General features: G+C 36.9%; 1 protein-coding gene across 4 annotated transcripts in view; it reads right to left on the minus strand.

Annotated features, from left to right (window-relative positions):
- Positions 1-73: 73 nt before the first annotated feature.
- The window catches only part of CCDC47 (coiled-coil domain containing 47), a 31,849-nt gene continuing 8,006 nt past the window's right edge, over positions 74-23,916 (minus strand). For 3 of the 4 annotated variants that reach the window (XM_056817081.1, XM_056817080.1, XM_056817079.1), the window contains exons 2-12: positions 16,949-17,214; positions 16,414-16,521; positions 15,724-15,898; positions 12,256-12,377; positions 11,949-12,014; positions 10,792-10,893; positions 10,278-10,388; positions 8,972-9,057; positions 7,056-7,114; positions 6,443-6,552; positions 74-6,052 (exon numbers count right to left, since the gene is read on the minus strand). In XM_056817081.1, the coding sequence (XP_056673059.1) occupies positions 5,783-6,052; positions 6,443-6,552; positions 7,056-7,114; positions 8,972-9,057; positions 10,278-10,388; positions 10,792-10,893; positions 11,949-12,014; positions 12,256-12,377; positions 15,724-15,898; positions 16,414-16,521; positions 16,949-17,209 (1,470 nt within the window). In that variant the 5' untranslated portion in view covers positions 17,210-17,214 and the 3' untranslated portion in view covers positions 74-5,782. The remainder of the gene's footprint in view (positions 6,053-6,442; positions 6,553-7,055; positions 7,115-8,971; positions 9,058-10,277; positions 10,389-10,791; positions 10,894-11,948; positions 12,015-12,255; positions 12,378-15,723; positions 15,899-16,413; positions 16,522-16,948; positions 17,215-23,916) is intronic. The other variant, XM_001376843.5, reaches the window with a different exon arrangement.

Here is a 23,916-nt window from a genome sequence, read left to right on the forward strand (position 1 = left end):
ATGAGGAACAGAATGTCTCTTACCCCAACACCAGCCTCCAACTTGGAAAATCAGTAGCAGGGAGAGCAAAATCTACACTAACAAAACTTTATTTCCAAAGACCATTGACAAGAAGATACAGTGCATGTTAAACCCTGGTTCAGTTCTTAAAATGCATGAAGTCACATGACAATCATTGAGATAATTTCTGAAAGATACTAAATCTGTTCTATGGTTATTAAGACAATAATACCAATGGATTAGTCTCTGGTCCTAGCCACCATTATTATAATTCTTGATATGTGTTCAATGCCACACTGTAAGTTCCACAAGGACAGGACTATGTCTTTCTATTTATCCAAGCAAGGAACTACTTAGTTCTATAAAGATGACACATAATTGAAGGAGAATCCTCACCCATCAGGCTTCCTAATAAGAAGGAAACTATGCCAATTTTATAGACAAGGTCAGAGCTCTTCCCAGCATTAGCTGGGCAGAAGGGCAGGTAGCAGAAATATAAGCAAAGTGCAGTCACCTCCTAAAATAGGGCCAGTTCTGGACTCCAGAAAGAAGTTCTGAAAGGTTCAATCCATCTACTTCTTTGGGATGATAGGCAACATTCTCTTCTCTCAGAGATGGCAATAATGGTGGCATAATTTTCAGGACTTGCTCAGAAAGTTTCATATAGGACTCACATAACCAGCTATATCTTAGGATTTCTCACTGACACTTCAGTGGATCCCAGGACCTCATTAATCAGTATCAGTTACTATCACTAGTATAAATCAGAGGTCATTCATCCCATGTAAAATTCCTGAACATAGTCACTGATGACACAGGGAACTAACTTGGTTTGATAAAGCATGGGTGAAACAGAAAAGACACTCATTTTAAAGAGCTTCCTCAAATGCTGATCTTGTACATAAGGAAAACAGTCCTGAATTTCAGAGTCTTGAAAAAGGATAACACTAGTAAAATAAGAAAGGCACTGAGTGTTTTGGTCAATTATTTTAATATATTCATAGGTAGTTCATATGAATGTTCATATTATAAAAATTAGCTGCCATAGCCCAAATGTTTGTCTTTAAGAAAGCTTTTGTTTAATCAAAAGATATTATAGCATATTAACTTTCCTTATTATAGTATCTTTAAAAGTTGTGGAACAATGCTAATTCTAAAATTAAAGCATTAAAATAGTTAAATTCCATCTAAGTATGTTACTTTAATAATTTAATTTTATGAAATGTTAAAAATTACATTCACATCTCCAAATTACAGGATTTGGCATTCTCCAAGATAAAAATTCAGGTGAAAAGTTTACATGCAGTAACAAAGGCTTTTCCAGCACATGCTGTTTCCACAGCAATTCATTATTATTGCCTTAGAACAGATCTGCACATAAAGCATCAACAAAATCCCTCCCCCACCCCCAAGAAAAAACCCGACTCTTCCCCATCCCAACACAAAACACCCAGTACAAGTAGTTACTTTAAAAAATGCTTTCTTAGAAGGAAGCATTTATAAAATGCAGAGATCTGACCAAGCAAAGTGCTCGTGCAGATAGGCCTCTTCCTTAAAGCTGCTTCCTTAGGAAGCAGCCACAGCTCTTGATTGTTTAGATAGATACTCATCTCCACCCAAAGGATCTGCCTGACTTCAAGTAGGAGAAGGGTGGATAGCAGAAAAAAAATCAAAGGTGCATAGTCACCTTTTAGAAAAGATTCTCAGTAAACAGTTTAACAGGCAGCAGCAACCAAGAAAGAAAACATTTTAAGAATTAACTTCTTCACAGAATTTTAGAGAGCCCACTGAACTGCCTGAGGTGAAGCTGTTCATTTATCATGTCTTGCTCAAGAAAAAGAAATACACACAATCATTTAAAATACAGCATTCACTTTTTGATGAGCTCATGGCACCAGGTAAGGAGGAAAACTGCTCCTGTGCTACCTATCCCTGATATTTCATCTACCAAGAATTTTTTTTATCATACAAGTATTCTAAAAACCTATGGTAAATTTATAGCATGATGTTCCATAATACTGTCATCAGCATCTCTCACTTACAAATCAGAAACTAAAGTACATTAATTCTGAGTTCCTGAAAATTCAAGATCATATCTGTAGTGCTCTAAATACACTCCTTAACAAGCTTAATGGAGACAAAGAAAATGACACCAAGCAATGTTTATTGTGCAATTTCAATAGTCATTTAGGAAATCCTGGTTTTAGAGTTCTTTTCTGGTCACTTCAAATGCCCACAAGTAACAAAGATTTTGCTTATTGATGTCAAATATCTTAAAAACAAGAAGCACTGAAATGTGAGTGGCACTGGTGATTCATGTTACAATTTAAAATTAAAAAAATAAATCAAAGGAGATTTGAGCTATCATTCCTTTTAAAAATAATTAAAACAATTTGATTACCTGGAAGAAACTGGTTAAAACAGAGCCCTTCAAACTTGTATACATATTTTGTAAAACTCTAAACCAATAAATAGTGCTGATGATGCCAATGAGGATTTCCCAGTTTTGTTGAGTGTTTGAAGCTAAAGATGAGAAATGGACTTTTTTTGTACCCTGTGAAATTAGAACTTGTAAGTGGAATCAGTCAGCAACTTTAGCTTTACATAGATTTCACTTTGATTTGTTTCATTTTCAGTTGTTTCTTCTCCAACTTCTTTTGCTCACGTCTCAAGGCAGCTTCCTATTGAGAAAGGATCCAAAATTAAGCAAAAGGCAGTTAATCCAAACCTGACCCAAAAAAGTGTATTACCCATGTTACTGTTCAAAAAATTTCCCATGCACCAGGAATTAACATTTTAGCCATAACTATCAAATTTCAGGCACAACTATCTATAATCTGTTGTTGAATCAACACTAACTTGGATTAATTAAGCAAAGAGATATGTAAAAATACTTTTCCATCAGGGGTGGGTTGGGGGACTTTTCCCCCCCCCAAAGAGAGGGAATGGGTTGTCTCAGTAGAGTATAGTCATATAAAAGAGAACAAGACCCCTGCTGATGGCAAAGTTACTTAGAAAACCACAAATTAACATTATCTATGCAGTATTTTAAAAAATGTTGCTGTACTTTTCTTCCAATTACATTTTTATCTCGTTCAAACTGCACTCTGGGGTTTTATCACAGTTTGTGATTTTTGCCTCAGTGGAGACAGGAAGACATGAGTCTAAGTCCGCCCATTGACATCTCACATTCTGGGTCTGTGCTACCACTGGCAAAACATTTAACCTCTCAGTGCTCCAGGCAACTTCTAAAGACCATAGACTGCAGAGAAGACAAAGGCTTGTATTAGAGGGAAGTTCTTCCTCCCTGAGTTCTCTTTAATAATAAAGCCAAAGGTCTAGTCCCTGTCATTTCAACAACAAAAAAAAGGACTGTATTTGAGACATTGAATCAGTATTACATAACCTTGAGTTTTTCTAAAGTAACTATTACATTTAATGTGTTATGATAAACATTGAAATATATATTGTACAACATGTATTACCTGCCATCTTGGGAAGGAATGAAAATGTTAGAAAACGATGATTAAAATTTGTATTGACATGTTAAAAAAAATTAATATGGAATACAGAAGGGCAAACCTAGATGTTCAGAACCTAGATAAATTGATGAATAAAGGTACCCCTGACAGTAAAAGCAAATTCAAAAGAGAGATAGGCTTTGAGGGAAACTTCTTAGATTTGAAAGGTCTATGGAACATCTAATTTGGAATGTCCAATAGGCAGTTTGTGACTGGGGGTTGGGAGGGGAAATAGAGGGAAGAGAGACACAGACACAGTTTAGCTACAAATCATCTTCTGCATAGAGATAATTAAAACCCCTGGGAATAGAACAGATCACCAAGTGAGAGAAGAGGATCCAGGACACAGTCTTTGGGTATACACAAAGTGTATCGTAAAAGAGCATGAATTACTAAAGATCCAGCAAAGAAAACTGTGAATCAGGTTGGAGAACCAAGAGAAGATACTGTCCAAAGACTAGAGAAAAGGAAGTATGCGGGAGAACAGGTTGGTCAAAGCAGCACCAAATGTTGCAGAGAAGTGTAATAATTTAATTAAACTTGGGTCCTTAATTTCTATAAAGTTTGTTAATATTTACTTAGATAGAAGACAGACAGAGAGAAGCCTAATTTTATTCTGCCATGTGGGTGGTCTCCCAATGGACCCCTTAGCCACCTTCCATGCCTGAGAGAATAGACTTCCACTTCCTGGATCCCACTCCTTTATTTCCTCCCTTAACACCCAGATCAATTTCCCAATCATTTCTGGATCAAGTGCCTAGGTCACCATCACGCTTGGTGACATGATGTAGCTCTAGTAGTGCAGAGACACAGGTAGGAACCCAATGTGGGATCCTGAGAGAGAGTTCCCTTCACAAAGAAGTAAACAAAAGACCTCTAAACTTGCCCACTTTAATGAGACATACCTTTTCAGATGTGGCCAATGTATTGATTTCTTCTGTTTGACAATACTAATGGGCATCCAAAACAAAATTATTACCTTTCTCTCCATGCCTCCCCCACTTTCCAAACATCCCTACTGCAATCAGAGGCTCCACCATTCTTGTCATCACCCAGGTTTGAAATCTTTTGTAATTCTCAGCTCCTCATTCTGATGTACCCTATATATCAAGTCAGTTGTCAGATCTTTCTGATTCTATCTCCACAGTAACTCACCTATGTTCCCTCCTCACCACTCAAACAACTATTGCCACAGTTCAAGCCCTCTTCACCCTTTGCCTGGACTACTTCAATAAACTTATATTTAGCCTTTTTGCCTTGTATTTCTCCCCTTGCCCCAATACTACTTAGCTGTCAAGTAATTTTCATACTTCATAGATCCATACAAGTCATAACTTGCCCCCTAAAACTCATTAAACACTAATATCTCCCTATTAACCTCAGAATCAGATATAAACTCCTCTATCTAGCTCTTCACAACCTAGTGTTATCATGACTTTTCAGTCTCCCCACACATTGCTTCCCCTCTGTGAAGTCTGAGGTCCAGTATACTGGCTCCTGTACACACGAGGATGTTACACTTCTTGTCCTTATGCCTTTGTGCTGGCTATCCTGTGCCTAGAATGCAGCTCCTCCTACCTCCACCTCTTGGAATCTTTGGTTTCCTTCAAATCTTCATTCAAATACCACCTTCTAAATGAAGCCTTTCTGATGCTCTAAGTAATGACCAGTACTTTCCCAATACTATCTTATACAAATAAGAGAATATTTTCTATAGATCCTGCATGCACTTACAGATCTACATGTTATCTCTCCCATTATAATATAAACCCCTTGAGTGTAGGCATTAGTTTTACTTTTGTCTTTGTATTCCATACTGCCCAATATATACATAATAGGGCTTACTGAATGATCTTTTATGGGATTTGGATAAGTTTATAGGAACTTAGAGAGAAGAAAAGAACATCACTAAAACATAAAACTGAGAAAACTAAAATGTTCAGAAGGGGACACAAACAGGGCAGTTTTGTTAATACCTAATATGCATTAAAAAATTATAACAGAAATTCAGTTTCATATACAATCTTCTTTTTGTTCTCTGCATGTATATATTGGAATATCTTGTTTTTTGATGATTTTAAATTGATTTTAAAATTTTTACACTTTGCTTTTTTTTATTTTTAGTGGCTATTTTTATGATTTAGGTTCAGATATGATCTCAAATCTAGCACTTTTTTTCCCCCAGGAGGAAATGGAATGGAGAAAATGTCTCTAGAAGACAATTTTCTGTACTTCTCAAGTGGTACAGAAAAAAAACAACCTTAGATTAAGAGGGGAGGGGAAGCACAAAGTGTCCCCATTCCCTCCTCCAGGGCACAACCCCAATGATTTGTCACTTCAGTGACAGAAAAAGTCATTGTCACCTCTAGCCTTCGTTGTTTCTCAGGATCTTCTTCATTCATGATCCGCTCCTTTTCAGCCCTTTTTTTCTCTTCCCGGCGAGACTGTGCAGCTTCCTGCCTCTGCACGTGAGTCAGCTTCAGGAAATTCTCTTCAACTCGAGCCCGATTCTTATCAGCTTTTTGTCTGCCCTTTCCCAAAGACAAAGAAACATTGCAACCAATAGTCCATAGCTTAGAAACAAAAATACCATTTAGCTTGTTTAGAAAAGAGCTCCCATGCCATTTATGGCTCAAGCCGTCTGGCTCTCTATCACTCTATTCATTGAATTGGACACAAATGATGGCTAAGAAACATGTACCCTTTTGAGGTGTGGGGGCAGCTAGGTGGCTCAGTGGATTGAGAACCAGGTCTAGAGATAGGAGGTCCTAGGTTCAAGTCTGGCCTCAGATAGCCTGGCCCTTTCTTCTCTTCTGCCTCAGAACCAATATACAGTATTGACTCTAAGACAGGAGGTAAGGGTTTAAAAAAAAAGGAAGCAAGCAAGCAAGCAAGCAAGCAAAGGAATAAGTGGCACTTACTTCTCTATTAAGTCGGAACTTTTTGGCTTTATCGATAGAATAAATCACCATATTCATTAGCGGCAGCAAAGCCTCCATATCCTTTGGGGAAGTGTTACCTAATCCAGGTACTAGAAAACAAACCCATTTCCTATTAGTTAATGATTCTAAGTTTCTTTCCTTTTACATAATTAAAGGAAATGCTTTCCACATTTTTTGTGGTTCAGACCCACCTACTCCTTCCCTTTAAAAGGGATAAAAGGGACAGACACTAAGATATAGGAAAGAACAAATATTCTTTTCTTGATTAATATCTAGGTAATGCTAGGTAGTGTTGCTTTAACTCTCTCATCTAAAAGAGAGCACAACACTTCCTCCTTTAAGGAAACTATTTCACAGATCAGCAGATAAAAAATATAAATAGATAGGGGCAGCTAGGTGGCACAATGGATAGAGTGCTAGGTCTGGAGTCAGGAGGACCGTGGTTCAAATATGGCCTCAGACACCTCCTAGACCCTGGGTAAGTAATTTAACCTCAAATGTCTAGCTCTTGTCTTTCTGTTTTAGAGTTGTTACTAAGTCAGCAAGTAAGAGTTAAAAAAAAAAAGGTATGAATAAATGCTACAATTCTTACCATTAAATGTAAACAATAATGTCCTCTTAGTGTCAGGCAGCTTTAAAGGCTGACCTTCCCTGTTGTAAGAAAAGAGAAAAGGTTGGTTGGAAAGAAAGTAAAAGACATTCTCAATTCATGGAAAACATGCTCAAGTTCTGTGCTGGTCACCACAAAGAGATGAACATATATTTGAAAACAGATGGGATAAAGATATCAGTCACCATAGCTTTGTTTAAAAATATTCATTTAAAAAGTCTAAACTAATTAAACAATAAAGGAAGTTCATGAATTGATTGCTGCTTACATAATTTCATAGTTTTCATAATTTCTTACAAAATTTCATAATTCCTTACCTCACTTCTCTACCCCTGACATTGGAGGGGGTGGGTGGGAGAGAAAGAGGGAGAGAGAGAGAGAGGGAGGGAGGGAGGGGAAAGGGGAGGGAAAGGGGGAGAGAGAGAGAGAGAGAGAGAGAGAGAGAGAGAGAGAGAGAGAGAGAGAGAGAGAGAGAGAGAGCGCGAGAGCGAGCACACAACAAATTTTTAAAAAACTTGGATGTAATGATGTAATCTCTTAGGAGCTAGAATTAACTGTAAGCCATATTTTAAATAGGGTTTTTGAATCTTTTGTTTTTCACCTGCTAGTATCCTGGGTCAGGCTCAGACTTAAGGGCAAAGCAACATATAATAAACTGTATGGCAGACATTAATCCTGGAATTGCCTTGGACTTGCTTTATCCATCCTAAGAAAATTACTTCCTCTTCCTTTGCCTTTTACTCTAGTTATCAAAAAAGAGAGCCAAAGAGGCCCAGATAAATATCCCCTAGGAATTAGAACCTAGAAATTAAGTGATAACTTTATAGTCCCAATGTTGACAGGGGATCACTGATTACAAGTCTATGAGAAAAGTTTGCCACTTTTGTAGTCATTAGGCTAAATCATTCTTAAGTTTCTCTTCAAATGGAAAGAGAAAATATAATAGACCAATAATTATCTAATTTTATAGTAAACTGAAATTCAGGCCAATCTCTTAACTATAGCAATTCTAGAGTACACAGAAGAAAAGCCTACTTTTAAAGAAAAAGTAAGTCAGAAGTTAGTAGGATAATGGTGCCCCAACAGATATTTAAGTACAAAAACTTTTTTTTAAACCCTCCTTCCCTCTTGGAATCAATAATGTTTGGTTCCAAGGCAGAAGAGTGATAAGAGCTAGGCAATGGGGATTAAGTGCCCAAGGTCACACAGCTAGGAAGTGTTTGGGGCCAGATTTGAACCTAGAACCTGGCTCTCGATCCACTGAGCTACCCAGCTGCCCCCAAAGTATAACATTTTTATTTTGAGCAGAGCTGTGAATTTAAAGGACAAATTCAAGCCCCAAAGCTAATCTTAAATTTTTCTGGTCTACATCAGTATAATTTCTACTGAAAGTCCTACAGGCTTTGCTGTTGCTTTTAGAAAACATTTTTCATCAGAAAGTATATAATTACCTACTATAAAGGAAGCCAGAAGCAGCTATATAAATCTTAGAGCATGCAGGTTTGTAATAAATCAAACAATGTGTGGACATCCTAGGTGCTTAATAAATGCTTATTAAAAGAAAGCATAGTTGGAAATCATGATGTGAAAATAGAAACACAAAAGGAAAAAGATTGGTAACTCATTTTCTTAGCAGCAGTCTTTTTGCCAGAATTACACTTAACCACGCCATATGAGTAAATGAATGACATAGAGATATAGGCAAAACAAAGGTAGGTAGGTTCATTTGCTTCACATGAGTAGCCAAACACCTCTCAGCATGAATTTAAAGTTCAGTGGCCTGCCACCAGTTTCCCTCACTCATTTTGCAAGGGAAATTTGCAGGTAGCACCTTGTTGATTTTCAAAAAAACATCTAGTCAAGCAGATTTGCTTGGGAACTTCATCTCTTATACATACTCTTGTACAACTTTTGGCCCGGAGAACTGGTCTGAAAAATGGACTGATTCAATCTTGTCAGCGTAGTGTGTGAGAAAGTGTACCATCTGAACAAAACAAAAAAAAAAGTATACTTAGTTCTAATTTGTTTCAAACTGGAGGATTTGCACCTGAATTTTTTCCGAGTACATAATTATATAATTTTAAACCCTATATTCCTGTAAAATGTAATCCCAAGACAAAGACTTTGCTTTCAGAAGTTAAAATTTTATCAAGAGGATCCCCGATTACAAGTCTATGAGAAAAGGTTGCTTTAGCACAGAGGCTAAATCATTCCTAAGTTTCTTCTCAAATGGAAAGAGAAAACAGATCGATAATTATCTAAGTATGCTATAAAGTCAAAGTATGGAAACAGAAACTACAAATAATTTTAATGGGAACCGTAATAGATCAACCTAAACTTATTCTACCCCCAAGTATATAAATTTTGACTAATCATCCTCCCCCCACAAACCTGCATCTTTGCTCCTTCACTATTTCCATTGATGAAACCCCTATCACCTCTTGTACTTGTCTCACTCCACTTGCATTCACTGCCAATGCCACCTCACCCTACCTTGAAACTGTCTCTCACATCCTGTTCCTCTTTTCTAATCTCACTGTTACCAAGAGCTCTCACCCTAACCTTCCTAATTTCTCTAGTCCATCCTCCATGTCTCACTGTTACATAAGCAGCTCCCTAATACACAGCTCTGAGCTCATTTTTTTCATCTTCTTGACATCTTTCACTGACTCCTAATTGCCTGTTGAATAAAATAAAGCTTATCTTGGTATTCAGAGATCTCTATGATAAATTCAATCACCATTTCTAATTTTCCTTCTGTTTTTATGTTCTATCTCAACATCCTGAATGGACACTACCCATATCAATGGCCAATCCTGGCCTTGATGAAATTCCTTCCTTCTTCATCAACCAAACTTCTGGGACTATGTCTGACCCATCACCAAGGTGATTTATGTTGGGAATAATAAAGGTGGTATTGAATTTTCTTTTTTCTTAAATAAAAAAAATCGGGAGAATATACTTTCAGTGACTTAAAATCCTAAGCAAACTTTGCTGTTTAAATGGAGAAGAAAACTTCTTAACAAAATTAAACATTATCTGATCTACTCCCTAAAAGAAATGCCTTTCTGTGCTTTCATTTTAACATCTTCTATGTGTGGAAAAAATAGACATTATCTACAAAAATTTAGAAAATTTATTCAATAAGGGTATGTACTCTGTAAATGCAAAGTCCTACAGGGACATTTCTTTTACTGCTCTTACCTTTGTATCCATCATTCCCTCTGTGACTTCTCCCATTTCTGACAAGATGGCCAAGGAGTCTGGAAGTCCATACTTTGTTCCAGACTTGGGCTTGTCACTACAAAATTCACACTGTTGAAAACAGGGAGAGATGTAGGAATTTAATATCAAGAAAAAAAAAAGCAATTGCCTAATGACAGTATTTTTAATATTAATTTTGAAACTATACTATCTATACCAGCAGAAAAGCTAGGAAGTTTTTTCCCCCTTCCTATCATCTTTAAAACTGTCCTATCTCCCTTTATCTATTCTAAAGTACGCCAACCATATCACAGATATAATACAGTGATAGTGAAGGGTTTTTTCCCCCATTCACTTTTTATTCCATTCACTAACTTATTTCTAATGGATTTAAATTTTAGTTTTAGTAATATAGTCAATTTAGAAAGAAATGTAAAATTGAACATGGATTAAAAAAAAAAAGATTTAATTGGGGGCGAGGAGGGGGGTTAAATTTAAGTCAAAATACACATACCAGGTCTTGCATCTCCTTCTGTAATCGCACCAAGGCTCTTCGTGTGCCAACAGCAAAAACATATGTATCCATATCTTCATCATTCATTGTTACTTTTATTTGCTGAAAATAGATGTCACAGTAGATATACAAAGTTAGTAAAATCCAAGGAATAGATGTTTATGGTCTCATGATTTCTTAACTGGGTTGTTAAACATTGCATTGATATACTTTTGAGGGCAAAATAGAGATAAATATGGAATTTTAAAATCTCTATTGAAAATTTAAATAACTTGATTCTTTACATAAAAGTGATCAAAAAATGCATTTGAATTGGGTCATTTACAAGGGGAAAAAAAGAGAAAAGTATGTAATGAATTCAAATGGAGGAGGCAAGGTAAAGAGAAGGTAATGTCCAGATGGGTGATTTTATCATTGTAGGAATTCCTGGTGTGAAACTCCTTCTGTTCATGCAGATCAATAAACTATCTCTAACAAGAATCAACTCATAAAGAGTTCTCCAGGGGCACTAAAGGTTCAGTAATTTACTTATAACCTATGTCACATGCAATTTCTGACCTCTAAGACTGGTCATTTTAGTCATTACATCTCACCATTTTTCATGCTGAGAAGTAGAGACTTTAAACTGAAAATGAGTCTCAATTCAATAATTATTTCCAAGATACTTAATTTATAACAATCATAAGTAATTTGTCACATGATGCAATGAATTTCTGACATTTGTGTTTATGTTACATTTTCTACTAAATTGTAAGCTCCTAGATACTGAGAAGTGTATTTTTTACAATCTGGATCAAACATAGTGCCCTGAATAAAGTAATTACCTTGAGTGAACAATAAATATTTAACAAATGAATGACAAGTTGCCTAAGGAAATGTCATACTTTTAATTGAAAGGAAATCATAATTTGCTGGTAAGAAGAAAAAATATACTTAAGGAGAAAAATCCAATTGATGTTAAGGTCTCAACATAAAATTACATAAATAAAAAAATATAATATTCCCAGATCTATTTGATTTTGATCAGCTAATTTGAGAAACAGAAAAATAGTTCAGGAGAAAACTAGGGTTTCCTTGCTCAGGAGGGACAGCCAATTTAGGAAGGTGATCTATCTGAAAACTGAGATTGTACACAGAAAATTAATAGGAAGGCATACCACTTGATCACAGGTTGGCCTCATCATTCGAGCCAGGACATTTAGGAGATCTTGTCTCTTGAGAAACTGAAAAAAACAAGCATAATACTTCAGGTTGGAAACCTTTAGAATTGTTGGCACTTTAGTACTCAAAAGTTTATTAAACGCTCTCTACAAAATCATTTCTTTCAAGTAAACAGTAGATAATATCTTGACCTCACATTCTAGGTTACATATGAATAGCAAGTACCATACCATGGAGAATTATATAGGGGAAAAATGAAGAGGAGACCAAGGATTTCTATAGTTCAAAAGTTTTCCTACTGACCTTTAGCTGTATAAGCATGCCCTCACAGCACACTCGACCTGAACACCAGAGGTTATAGATGTGTTCATTTTCCTGGTTTAACTTCCCTGTGCTTGTAGCTTCCTTGCTGGTTCCATCATCCCCTAAGAAAAGTAAAATTTGCTTAATGTTATTCATTAAACAAAAATTTTAGGGTTAATTACTCTACCACCAAGGATTAGGATTAAAACAATCAACCAAACTGTAATATGACTACTTGCTTTTTTGAAATTTTATTTTTAAGAAACACAGTTCATTAAAAAAAAAAAGAATGAGAGGTTTGCATAAGAAATTGCAAACATGTTAATAGTTTTTTCATTCTCAAATAATATATTACACCTAATAGAATACTAAAAAAGTTTTCCATCTGCTTTTTTGTTCTCTTCTGTATACTTGAAAAAAATAATTTTAAAATATTTCTATTGATATAGTTTTTACATTACCTACATTTTACAATATATCTCCCATCCCAACATAACACACTTCATAAAAAAGGGGGAAAAAAGCAACCAACACACTATATTGTTCATCATAAACACCTTCACTTTCTTTTGAAAAAATATACTTTTGTTTTTACACATCTTGTTTCTAATAGAATTATTCCTACTCCCCTACCCAGAGAGCCATTCCTTATAAAACAAAAAGGAAAAAAGGAAAAACAGTTCAGCAAAACTAACCAACCCAAAAATCAAGTATCACAGTATCTTCTGTGTTCCACTGCTACAGGCCCCCATCTCTGCAAAGGAGGAGAGAAATTCTTTCTCACTTCTCTTCTTTGAAGCCAACCTTGGTTAATAAAATTTCACAGGATTTAGTTTCAATTGTTTTGATGTTCTTTCCATTTAAATTGTCATAATTTTCATCTATTAGGGTTTTGGGGTTTTTTGCTTACTTATTGCTTTAGTTTGTAAGTCATTTTATGCTTTTCTATATTCATTACATTTAATGTCTCTTACAGCACAGTCCACACGTACCAGAAGTTGTTTAATGTTCTCTAATTAATGGGAATCTACTTTGTTTTTCAGTTCTTCATTAACTACAAATATTATGGAGCATATGGAGCTTTTATCACTGACCTCTTTGGAGTATGTGCCTCATAGAGAAAACTCTGGGTCTCAAGGTATGGAAATTTTAGTCACTTTTGCACATAATTCCAAGTTGCTTTCCAAAATAGCTGGACCAATTCATAACTCCACCTACAGCATGTTCTAGTGTACTCTAATCCTTCCAACACTAACAACCCTACTTTTTGCCACTGCCAATCTGTTGGACATAATGTAAAATCTGAGTTGTTTTGATTTGCATTTTTGTTTGATGTGGAACATTTTTTCATATGGTTGCTATGTAATCATAATGATCAAGCCTGGCTCCATTCCTTGGGGCCACTTCTTTTTCTTCATCAAAGAAATGAAGAACTGTCAGTGTGGAACACTGCATATACTATCAGACCTGGTCGATTTGTTGGCTAGTTTTGCTGAACTAGTTATTAATTAAAAAAAAAAGGAAAAAAATTATGTGCTCTAGGCAATGGATCTCTGGTTAAGAGATGGAGGAAGGATTTATTTGAAAAGGAAGGTGATGATGTAAAAACAAGATATTAACAAAAAAATTCCCCCCAAAAGCTTGAATATTTGATGGATAGTTTTGAAAAACTAAGTGCTCTAAATAAATCAATGCAAGATCCTCAAATTCATACTCAAATCCAGAAAGATACAGCTAACTAAATGTATTTGAGAAAAAGTTAAGAGCTATAAATAAGGGCCAAAGTGGATAGAACACCAAGCCTGAAGTCAAGAGGACCTGGGTTCAAATCTGACCTCAGATACTTCTTCACTATGTCATCCTGGGCAAGTCACTTAACCCCAATTGTCTAGCTCTCACTGCTCCTTTTGCCTTGGAATTGATACTAAGCATTAATTATTTTGCACATATTTGAGTATGACTATATAAAGTCTGGAAAGTACTACAACATTCAAACAGTATCTCTCTCCCTCCCTCCCTCTCTCCCTCTCTCTCCCTCTCTCTCTCTCTCTCACACACACACAAGATGTCCTAAAAGTTTTAGAGCAGATTTTAAGCTTAAATACACACAAAGAGTTTCCTCCAATAGAATGTAAACTCCTTCAAAGCAGGGATTTTTTCTTTTTCTTTGCATTTGTATTCCCAATTCCTAATACATAGCCTGGGATCAAGGAATATTTAATAACTGACTGACTGAAATTCAGAAAAAGGGTAAGACTGGGGGAGAAATGAGCTCTATTTTGAATATTCTGAGTATGAGGTGCCTCCTGGGCTTCAGTTTGAAATATCCAACATGCAGTGATGTGTTATTGGAATTCAGCAAAAAGCATTTGACTGGATTAATATCTCAATCTGAGATTCATCTGCATAGAGATAATAATTAAACTCATGAGTATAAAAAGAAAAGAGGGACAAGTCAGAGTCACCGGGGACACTCACAGTTATAGAGGGTGATCTGGATGAAACTCTAGCAAAAGAGTCTGAAGACGGGGCAGAGAGGTAGGAGGATAACCAAGGGAGAAGAGTCACAAAAACCCAAGAGAGCAAAGAATATCCAGAAGAAGGTCGCCAATAGTGCCTGAAGCTGCAAAGAGGTCAAGAAGGATGAACACTGAAAAAAAGGCCATCTAAACTGGTAACTAAAAGATTATTTGTGGGGCAGCTAGATGACTCAATGAATAGTGTACCAGACCTGAAGTGCATTCGTCCTAGGTTCAAATCTGACCTTAGAAAATTCCAAGCTGTGTGACTCTGAGCAAGTAACTTAGCCCCCATTGTCTAGCTCTTACTGCTTTTCTGTCTTGGAACTGATATCTGTATCGATATTAAGAGAGAAGTAAGGGTTTATTTATTTATTTTTTAAGCATTTTTAACTTGGAAAGGACAGCTTCAATTAATCAATGAGATTGGAAGTCAGACTACATGGAGTTGAAAATTCGGTGAGTGGTAAGGGAACAGATTTTAATAAACATACACAGCTTTTTTTCTGGAGCTCTACAGGGGAGGAGATAATAGCTTGAGGGAACAATTATGTCTCACCAGAGTTTTTGTTTTTTTTTTAAGAATGGGGGAAACTTGGGTGTGTTTTGGGGCAGAAGAGAAGGAACCCTTAAAAAGGGAATGATATTAATCATTTGAGTATTATTCTAAGCACCTAAAGGACCAAGGGCATACATATGTTTATTATAAAATTAAAACAAACAATTACTTTCTACAAAGAGCTCACAGTCCTGAAGGTGAAACAAGTCTAAGCCTACAAAATTGTGTCATTATTTCCTACCTCACAAATGTATTGCACCATAGGCAGTCCTTTAGTACCTTACCTTCTCATTGGCACATCTTGAACCCTCTAACTGAAGCAGTTGCCTATATTGTTTTGGGGCAGAAAATTCTCATTCTTAGGTCATTAGCTCAACAAGCCTTACTCACCAACAAGGGTGAAGTTGCTTTCCAGAAGCTCTCTGTGGGTGTTGAACCAAGCCTGGGCCAGGCGATTGTTTTTATTCTTTCCAATAATATAATTCATGATGTAGGCAAGCAGTCCAGTCACCATCAAAATCTCCATATAGTAACTTTCCCAGCTATTTTGAAGGTGTGCAGGGACCTGGTAAAAGCAGGGTTATTGTAGTTAATAATAAAGTTGATGGAGAGTAACTTCTTACAGCATAAAAAAGAATCCAGAAGATATAAATATCAAGTAAAATAGTAATGGCTGCTTTACTGAAACAAAATTAATTTCAGTGAAGATGGTCATAGGACGTTGAGAAAATACAATCATTATAATGGTTTATATTAATCTTGCTAGAGAAACCTCAAGAAAGCATAGTGACAAAAAATGGGTTGAAAAATTTATTTGACTTAGTAACCTTAGAAGGGAATTTTTGTCTACATCTTACGCCTTTCTCTCTGCTTTGTCTTGGTAATAACAGTACAGAAATGGGGTAGGAAAGAAAGGGAATCTCTCCAGTAAGTGAAAGCTATAAACAATTTATTTCAAATGCTTTCCTAGCTTTCACTAATATCTCAATACCAGTTAAGTGTGATTAACTTGAAGCTAATGATAACAAAATATCATTCTGTGTGTGGGTCAGTCTGGCATTCAGAGACCTTTATACTTACATCAACAATTGTTATAGGGTCTTTGCTTTTACTAGAAGACATGTCTGGTTTCTCTTCAAAGCCTTCAAATTCCTCATCATCATATGGTTCATTCTCAGTATCTCCCTCCTAAGAAAGGGAAAAACATTATTTGTAATGATTTTTGTAGAGAAAAATATAGAGTATATAAAGAAGCAAAAAGAGAAAAGAAAAATACTCGATGTTTTTTTTAAAAGTACAGTTATCTCCTATACTTTTGTATTAAGAATTTAAGTTGACCAAGTCTTCTCCCAAATGTCATTCACTTTTCTTTTTCTATGGATTTAAATGTGGATTAAGGAGAAGGAGATTTATGTTTCATTACAAGATGAATTTTTAAGACAAAAATGTTGCCATAGTAATAAATCCAATTTCAGGGAAAAGGGCTCCACCTACTGATCAAAAAAAAAGGAGAGTTGCAGATAATTAACTTCTCAAAGTTTTTTGTTTATATGCTCAGCTACTGATTTCCAGACATAGTTGATCTTAGGTCTTAGGTCTCAGAACAGAAGCTCACCTGAGGATCTGTATCTTCAAAGTCTTCTGGGTTGTCATCTGGCCCTTCCAGCTCTACAGTGGCTTCCTCTTCATCTTCCTCGGTTGTGATCACTCGCTGAGGGGGCTCTGTGACAACATCTTCCATCGCATCCTCAAACTCAGCAAAATCATTATCATCATATTCTACCATGTCATCTCCATCCTCAAAATCATCAAACTTGGCTTCCAAGAAATCCCCCAGCATCAAAAGGCACACACAAAGCAAGTAGAGAATTCTCATTGTAACTGTGAAACAAATTTAAAAAAATACAATAAATTTACTTCCAGAATTAACCTGACTTTGTAAACGCTGCAGTTTATTTAAAAGGTACCATAAGGTTTAACCAATATTTCCTATAATGTAATTTGTTTAAATGTGGTATAGCAGAAAGAGGACTAAACTAGAAGCGAAGTAAAAATAGGCCCTGACCTTGGCTCTGATGTAACATACATGACCTTGAGAAGGTCATTTCACTTCTAGAGGCCTTGGGAGATCTTTAATATATAAAATGTGAGGATGGAACGTTAACTGGAGTTATCCTATTTTGCTAAGTGATTCTACTATTTTAATAAGTGTTTAATGAATGCTTAAATTTACAGCCAGCATGAAATTAGTTATTATGAATAAACTCCTTTGCTTGGCACATTATAAGCTTGCCCAATCTAACTTAACTTTCTCTGTACATTACTCACCTAAAGACCTTCCAAGGCAGTGATGGTGAACCTATGGCATGGGTGCCAAAGATGGCAAAGTGCTCTCTGTGGGCATACACAGAGCCTTCCCCCCACCCTTCAGAGTTCATTATTAGGAAGGCAGAAGGGCTTGGGGAGAGCTGCTCCTTTCCTCCCACCATGCTTGATGACATTTTTTCACATCACCCACCCTCTGCTCAGCAGCCCAATGGGAGCACTTACTCCCCTCCCCCCCTCTACACATGCTGAGGACATTCCTCACTTTCTATATCCCTCAGTCCAGTAGCCAATGGGAGAGTTTCCCCCCTCCCCTGTGTGGGGTAAGGTCCTGGGGGAGGGGCTCACATGCTGCATGAGGGTGAGGCACAGTAGGCAGTCTGTCAGGTCTGTGGTGAAGGTGATTCCCATGGTGGGGTTAGAGAGGAGCTGAGTTTTTTGGGTTTCTTTTTAATAAACCCTTACCTTCCGTCTTAGAATCAATACTGTATATTGGTTCCAAGGCAGAAGAATGATAAGGGCTAGGCAATGGGGATAAAGTGACTTGCCCAGGGTCACACAGCTGGGATGTGTTGGAGGTCACATTTGAACCTAGGACCTTGTCTCTAGGCCTGGCTCTCAATCCACTGAGCTACCCAGCTGCCCCCAAGAAGCTAGGTTTGAGGGGAGCATAGCTCACAGCATGGCACAAAGGTGGAGGTGAACAGAGTGCTCAGGCCACTCTCCTCTCCCTCTATACACACACACACACACACACACACACACACACACACACACACACACACACACACCCCTCTCTTATTACTGGCCTCTGCCCAGCAGCCCAATGGCAGTGCTTCCTTTCTCCCATGTCACTAAGTCTTTAGGGAGGTGGAGGGCACAACAGGCACAGCACTCAGTCTTTAAAAGATTTGCTATCATTGTTGTATGGTATAGCCATACAGGCCTCCTTGCTATCATTGCTATTAAAGGAAGCAGTGATTGAATAGAATTACCTAATGAGTTAGTTTCAATACCAAAAAGAGAGCAGAAGCTATATTGTATAGAAAGGACTAAGAAGTAGTGAACAAATGATGAGGAAGTAGGAAAGCAATTACAGACTTGCTTTTGAGAAGTGTGATATTGAAGAGGTAGGGAAGAAGCCAGATAAGGAGAGCAAAGTGTGACAACCCATTCTCTGATGCACACTGGATGAGGATGAGTCTTGATGTAAAGCATTTATTACTGAAAGGAATTTTTAAAAAAGCAGCGCAGGGAAAGGTATTTTAAGACAGTAATATAAATTCTGTGTGCCACTTAGAAACTTAATTTTGTTGCCTAATACTTTAAAAGATAACTGATAGTAAATCAAGTTTGATCATATGTCTTAAGCAGTAGGATTCTCAGTATCTTAGCTTTTGCTTCTTCCAGCAATTTATCTTCGTGGCCGTTTCCTTTTTCATCTACTTCAATCTCAATATTCTCCTTCTAAGGACACCAGGTGCCATAACAATGAGACATTCTTTAAAAAAAAAATTTTTTTTTAAAATAGGGGAGTGTGGAAGGTGAGTGACTAGGAAACTTCTACCATATCTATATTTTTTGAAGCTTTGAAAGGGATCTACATTTTTAGATTTAATTTGTAGAAGCTAGTCAATAATATAAATTAAGTTTCACTAGGTATAATATATAAACACAAAAGATTTCTAAGACTCTATCCTTTTTGGTAAATTCAAATTTATATCAGTAAACATAAGGTATACATGTGCCATAGCTGATAAAGAACTAGCCTTGGAATAATGAAATCCAACAGGCCATCAAAGAACTCCCTTAGAAAAAATCCCCAGGGCCAGATGGATTCACAAGTGAATTCTATCAAACATTCAAAGAACAGTTAATCCCAATATTATACAAACTATTTAACATAAGCAAAGAGGGAGTTCTACCAAACTCCTTTTACGACACAAACATGGTACTGATTCCAAAACCAGGCAGGTCAAAAACAGAGAAAGAAAACTATAGACCAATACCCCTAATGAATATAGATGCAAAAATCTTAAATAGGATACTAGCAAAAAGACTCCAGCAAGTGATCAGAAGGGTCATCCACCATGATCAAGTAGGATTTATACCAGGGTTGCAGGGCTGGTTCAATATTAGGAAAACCATCCACATAATTGACCATATCAACAAGCAAACCAACAAAAATCACATGATTATTTCAACAGATGCAGAAAAAGCCTTTGATAAAAAACAACACCCATTCCTATTAAAAACACTAGAAAGCATAGGAATAGAAGGGTCGTTCCTAAAAATAATAAACAGTATATATCTAAAACCATCAACTAATATCATCTGCAATGGGGATAAACTAGATGCATTCCCAATAAGATCAGGAGTGAAACAAGGATGCCCATTATCACCTCTATTATTTGACATTGTACTAGAAACACTAGCAGTAGCAATTAGAGAAGATAAAGGAATTAAAGGCATCAAAATAGGCAAGGGGGAGACCAAGTTATTGCTCTTTGCGGATGACATGATGGTCTGCTTAAAGAATCCTAGAGATTCAACCAAAAAGCTAATTGAAATAATCAACTTTAGCAAAGTTGCAGGATACAAAATAAACCCACATAAGTCATCAGAATTTCTATGTATTTCCAACACAGCTCAGCAGCAAAAACTAGAAAGAGAAATGCCATTCAAAATCACCTTAGACAAAATAAAACACCTAGGAATCTATCTCCCGAGACAAACACAGGAACTATATGAACACAACTACAAAACACTCTCCACACAACTAAAACTAGACTTGAGCAATTGGAGAAACATTAACTGCTCATGGGTAGGACGAGCCAATGTAATAAAAATGAACATCCTACCCAAACTTATTAATCTATTTAGTGCCACACCCATTGAATTTCCAAAAAATTTTCTTTACTGATTTAGAAAAAACCATAACAAAGTTCATTTGGAAGAACAAAGGATCAAGGATATCCAGGGAAATAATGAAAAAAAAATACAAAGGAAGGGGACCTTGCAGTCCCAGATCTCAAATTATATTACAAAGCAGCAGTCATCAAAACAATTTGGTACTGTGACAAGGGAATCACTTTAAAAGACTGATATATATTAATTTAAGGTCGCCAAGGAATTCAGCTATGTAATTCCTAAATGAAAAACTCAAGTCAGCTGTCAGCCTTTTTTGGAGTTTAATTACAAACAGGAGGAAGAAAGGAATTAGAGATAGAGAGAGAGAAAAAGGGAGAGAAGGGAATAGGGCTTAAATACTCCTTCTTTTTAGGCTGGGCCAAAAGGCCCAAGCCCTTAGATAGCTGGGGCAAAGAAAAGAGATCAGTCCCTATCACTCACGTGACCAAAATGCAGAAACAGTCTCAGAGGCCCCCACCTTCAGCTTCCTTCAGCGCAAGCTTCTCCGAGTCCACCGCAATCACTCCCTACCAAACTCCTCAACCCCCCTCAAGTCTCCAGACCCTCCTATCTTTCAGGAAACCATCCAAGTTCCTCCTCTCAGTTCTCCCCTCTACCAATCACTGTTCATCAACTTCCCTGTGCCAATGGAGGCTCTAGCTTAACCCAGGACCGCCCAGAGGTTTCTGGCTTTTGCACATGTCTGTTGAAGGTCATATTTTCAAATGATTAAATCTTTGATCTAGGCTGCAGCCCTTACTCAATCCTGTTAGGACTGAATAGGGTGGAGATTTATTCCAAGTATCTCCATTGTATCAATTCTAAAATCAATCATGATTCAAAGAAATTCCTGTTCTATGCTTAAGCATAGGTCAAAGTCCTTTCCATTGTTCAGCAAAAGGTTTCTGTCCTAAAGTAATCTTAAGAAGGGAAGAGAAGGAACCTCCCATGCCAATGGGGTTCCCATTCCAATAGACTATCAGTAAGAAATTTTCCAAGTATGAAATATCCCAATGGTGAAATTTCCAACATTTATAAGTCTAAGGAATTTTGAGGTTTACAGTACTGGCTAAGAGACAGAAAGGAGGATCAGTGGAATAGACTTGGGGCAAGTGACCTCAGAAAGACAGTATATGATAAACCCAGAGATTCCAGCTTTTGGGACAAAAATCCACTATTTGATAAAAACTGCTGGGAAAATTGGAAGACAGTGTGGGAGAGATTAGGTTTGGAACAATGAGACATTCTTAGGGGAGACTAACATTTAGCTAGATATACTGGTAAGAAATGCTTCATTTTGTCTTCCAACGATCACTTTGCTCCTCTCAACCACACCTCAATCCTTCACATATATTATCTTTTCATATATCCCAACACACAGCACATAGCATTCTTTTAGCAATGCAGAATTTAGGCTTTAGCTAGAAGAGAGAATGTTTGGCCTGTTATTTAGAGTTACCCGTCACATTCTACTTTGTTTTGTAAAGAACAACAATTATTTTCACAGTCAACTTAAAACTTTACTTGTAGTTTAATGGCATATTTTTACAGGTTCAAGGTGGGCACAGTTCTTTTATTTTGCAAAGGGACCTACTGCCATTGATTCTAAATATATTAGTAGTAAATAGTTCTCCTTATCACAGGATTTAAATTTGTATTTCAAGTAATCTTGTTAATTCTGAATCTTTTTTTTTTTTGCTGACTTTTTGTCAGCTTTGATTAAATTAGTAGTGTTATCCCCACAACCCAGTGGGTAGTCTTCCACCCCATTCTGGAGGCCACTGACATAAGGCAGTTACTAAATTGCTTCTGATGCTGCCTGCATTCTGTAGTCTTTTGAAAACTAAATGTAGCTCTGTGGGGAATATATCACTCCACAAGCAAAGTGCAGATGGCAGTGCCTATTGCTGCTTCTCTTGGCTCATAGTTGCTCACTCTCTTGAAGGAATCTATCAGTCAGACTGAGCTGCACTCTTGGCATTCAAAAGCATCAGAAAGACACCCTTGGACCCTGACCCTCAGGAGCCTCAGTGCTAAATCATGTTAAAGAAGCCAAAAACAAACAAAACCAACTAAGAGCAAGTATGGTCTCCAAATCAGAGGTAACTAAGAAAAAAATGTTTAAGTATAAGAGGAAAAATGGGAGTGAGAGATTAAGGATGAGAACTGGAAACCTGCTCTAGCAATAAGGGAGCGAAAACTTACCCTGTTACTACACCATTGGAATGACTTTCTCTACCCAAGGAACTTTGTGGAGGGGTGGAGTATAAGACCAGTTTAGACAATGATATGAACAATGATTGGTAAGGTGTGGTTCAATGGAGCCAATGCATAGCTCAGAATTTCACTGTGTTTTGTAAACTTTAAGTTCTATTTAAACTGTAGTTATTATATTGTTACTTTCAATCTAGGCTTATAATTGTTAGTTATTTACTCCTTTTAGGGGGGCTTTCTAGCTTTTCAATAATTTTTGATAATTGTGGGTATTTTCTTTTTCTAATTTTTCCAGTTTTGGTCCAAAATGGGGCTTTGTGTCAGGGCCAAGTTCTGCCTCCTGATTCATGTTCTGGACCTCTCTGGTCTCATCCTGAGTCTCCTGGGTTCTGATACTGACCACCACTTCCCAGAATTAAGCCCTCTTCAGTTTTAGAGGCAAAAAGCATGGAATATTGAGGGCTTTTTTCTTTGGCATCTCAAGACTGAGTGTTAAAGGACCTTAAAGCCCCTGGGTTTTGTGTGTCCCAGAACAAGCAGCATTGTTATTGTACTAGTTGCTCCCTGGGGCTTCCAAGATTCTCACTACAGAGCTTTCTGGGAGGAGTGGATGTCTGTTCTTGCAGCTACTAGAGCCAGAGGCTGGCAGGTTATATATATCCCTGCCCAGTCTCTGACTGCTGGGAGGCTACCTTGTACTAGTACTTGTTTTATTGGAGAAGTCCCCTTTCCTAATTCCTATGAACTTTTCTGGCTAAATTTTGTGCAGTTCCAGAGTAGAATAAATCACTATAGTTTCTCAATGGGTTTCTTTAACATTATTCAGTCTAGGGCAAATTTCAGGGTTTTGTCAGACAAGATATATGGGAGTCAAGCATTGTGCCTCACATTTGAGCAGTTTTCTGTACCTATAGCAAAAGTACTTCTGCTCAAGGACTCTCCCTTGTATCAAAAGGAATTCAAATAATACCCTGTGATTCTATACTGTAAACCTTAAAATTCCTTAGACTTATAAATGTTGGAAATTTCACCATTGGGAAATTTTATACTTGGAAAATTTCTTACTGATAGTCTATTGGAATGGGAACCCCATTGGCATGGGAGGTTCCTCCTCCTCCCTTCTTAAGATTACTT

Source organism: Monodelphis domestica, chromosome 2, assembly GCF_027887165.1.
Source record: "Monodelphis domestica isolate mMonDom1 chromosome 2, mMonDom1.pri, whole genome shotgun sequence".
NCBI classification, from domain to species: domain Eukaryota; kingdom Metazoa; phylum Chordata; class Mammalia; order Didelphimorphia; family Didelphidae; genus Monodelphis; species Monodelphis domestica.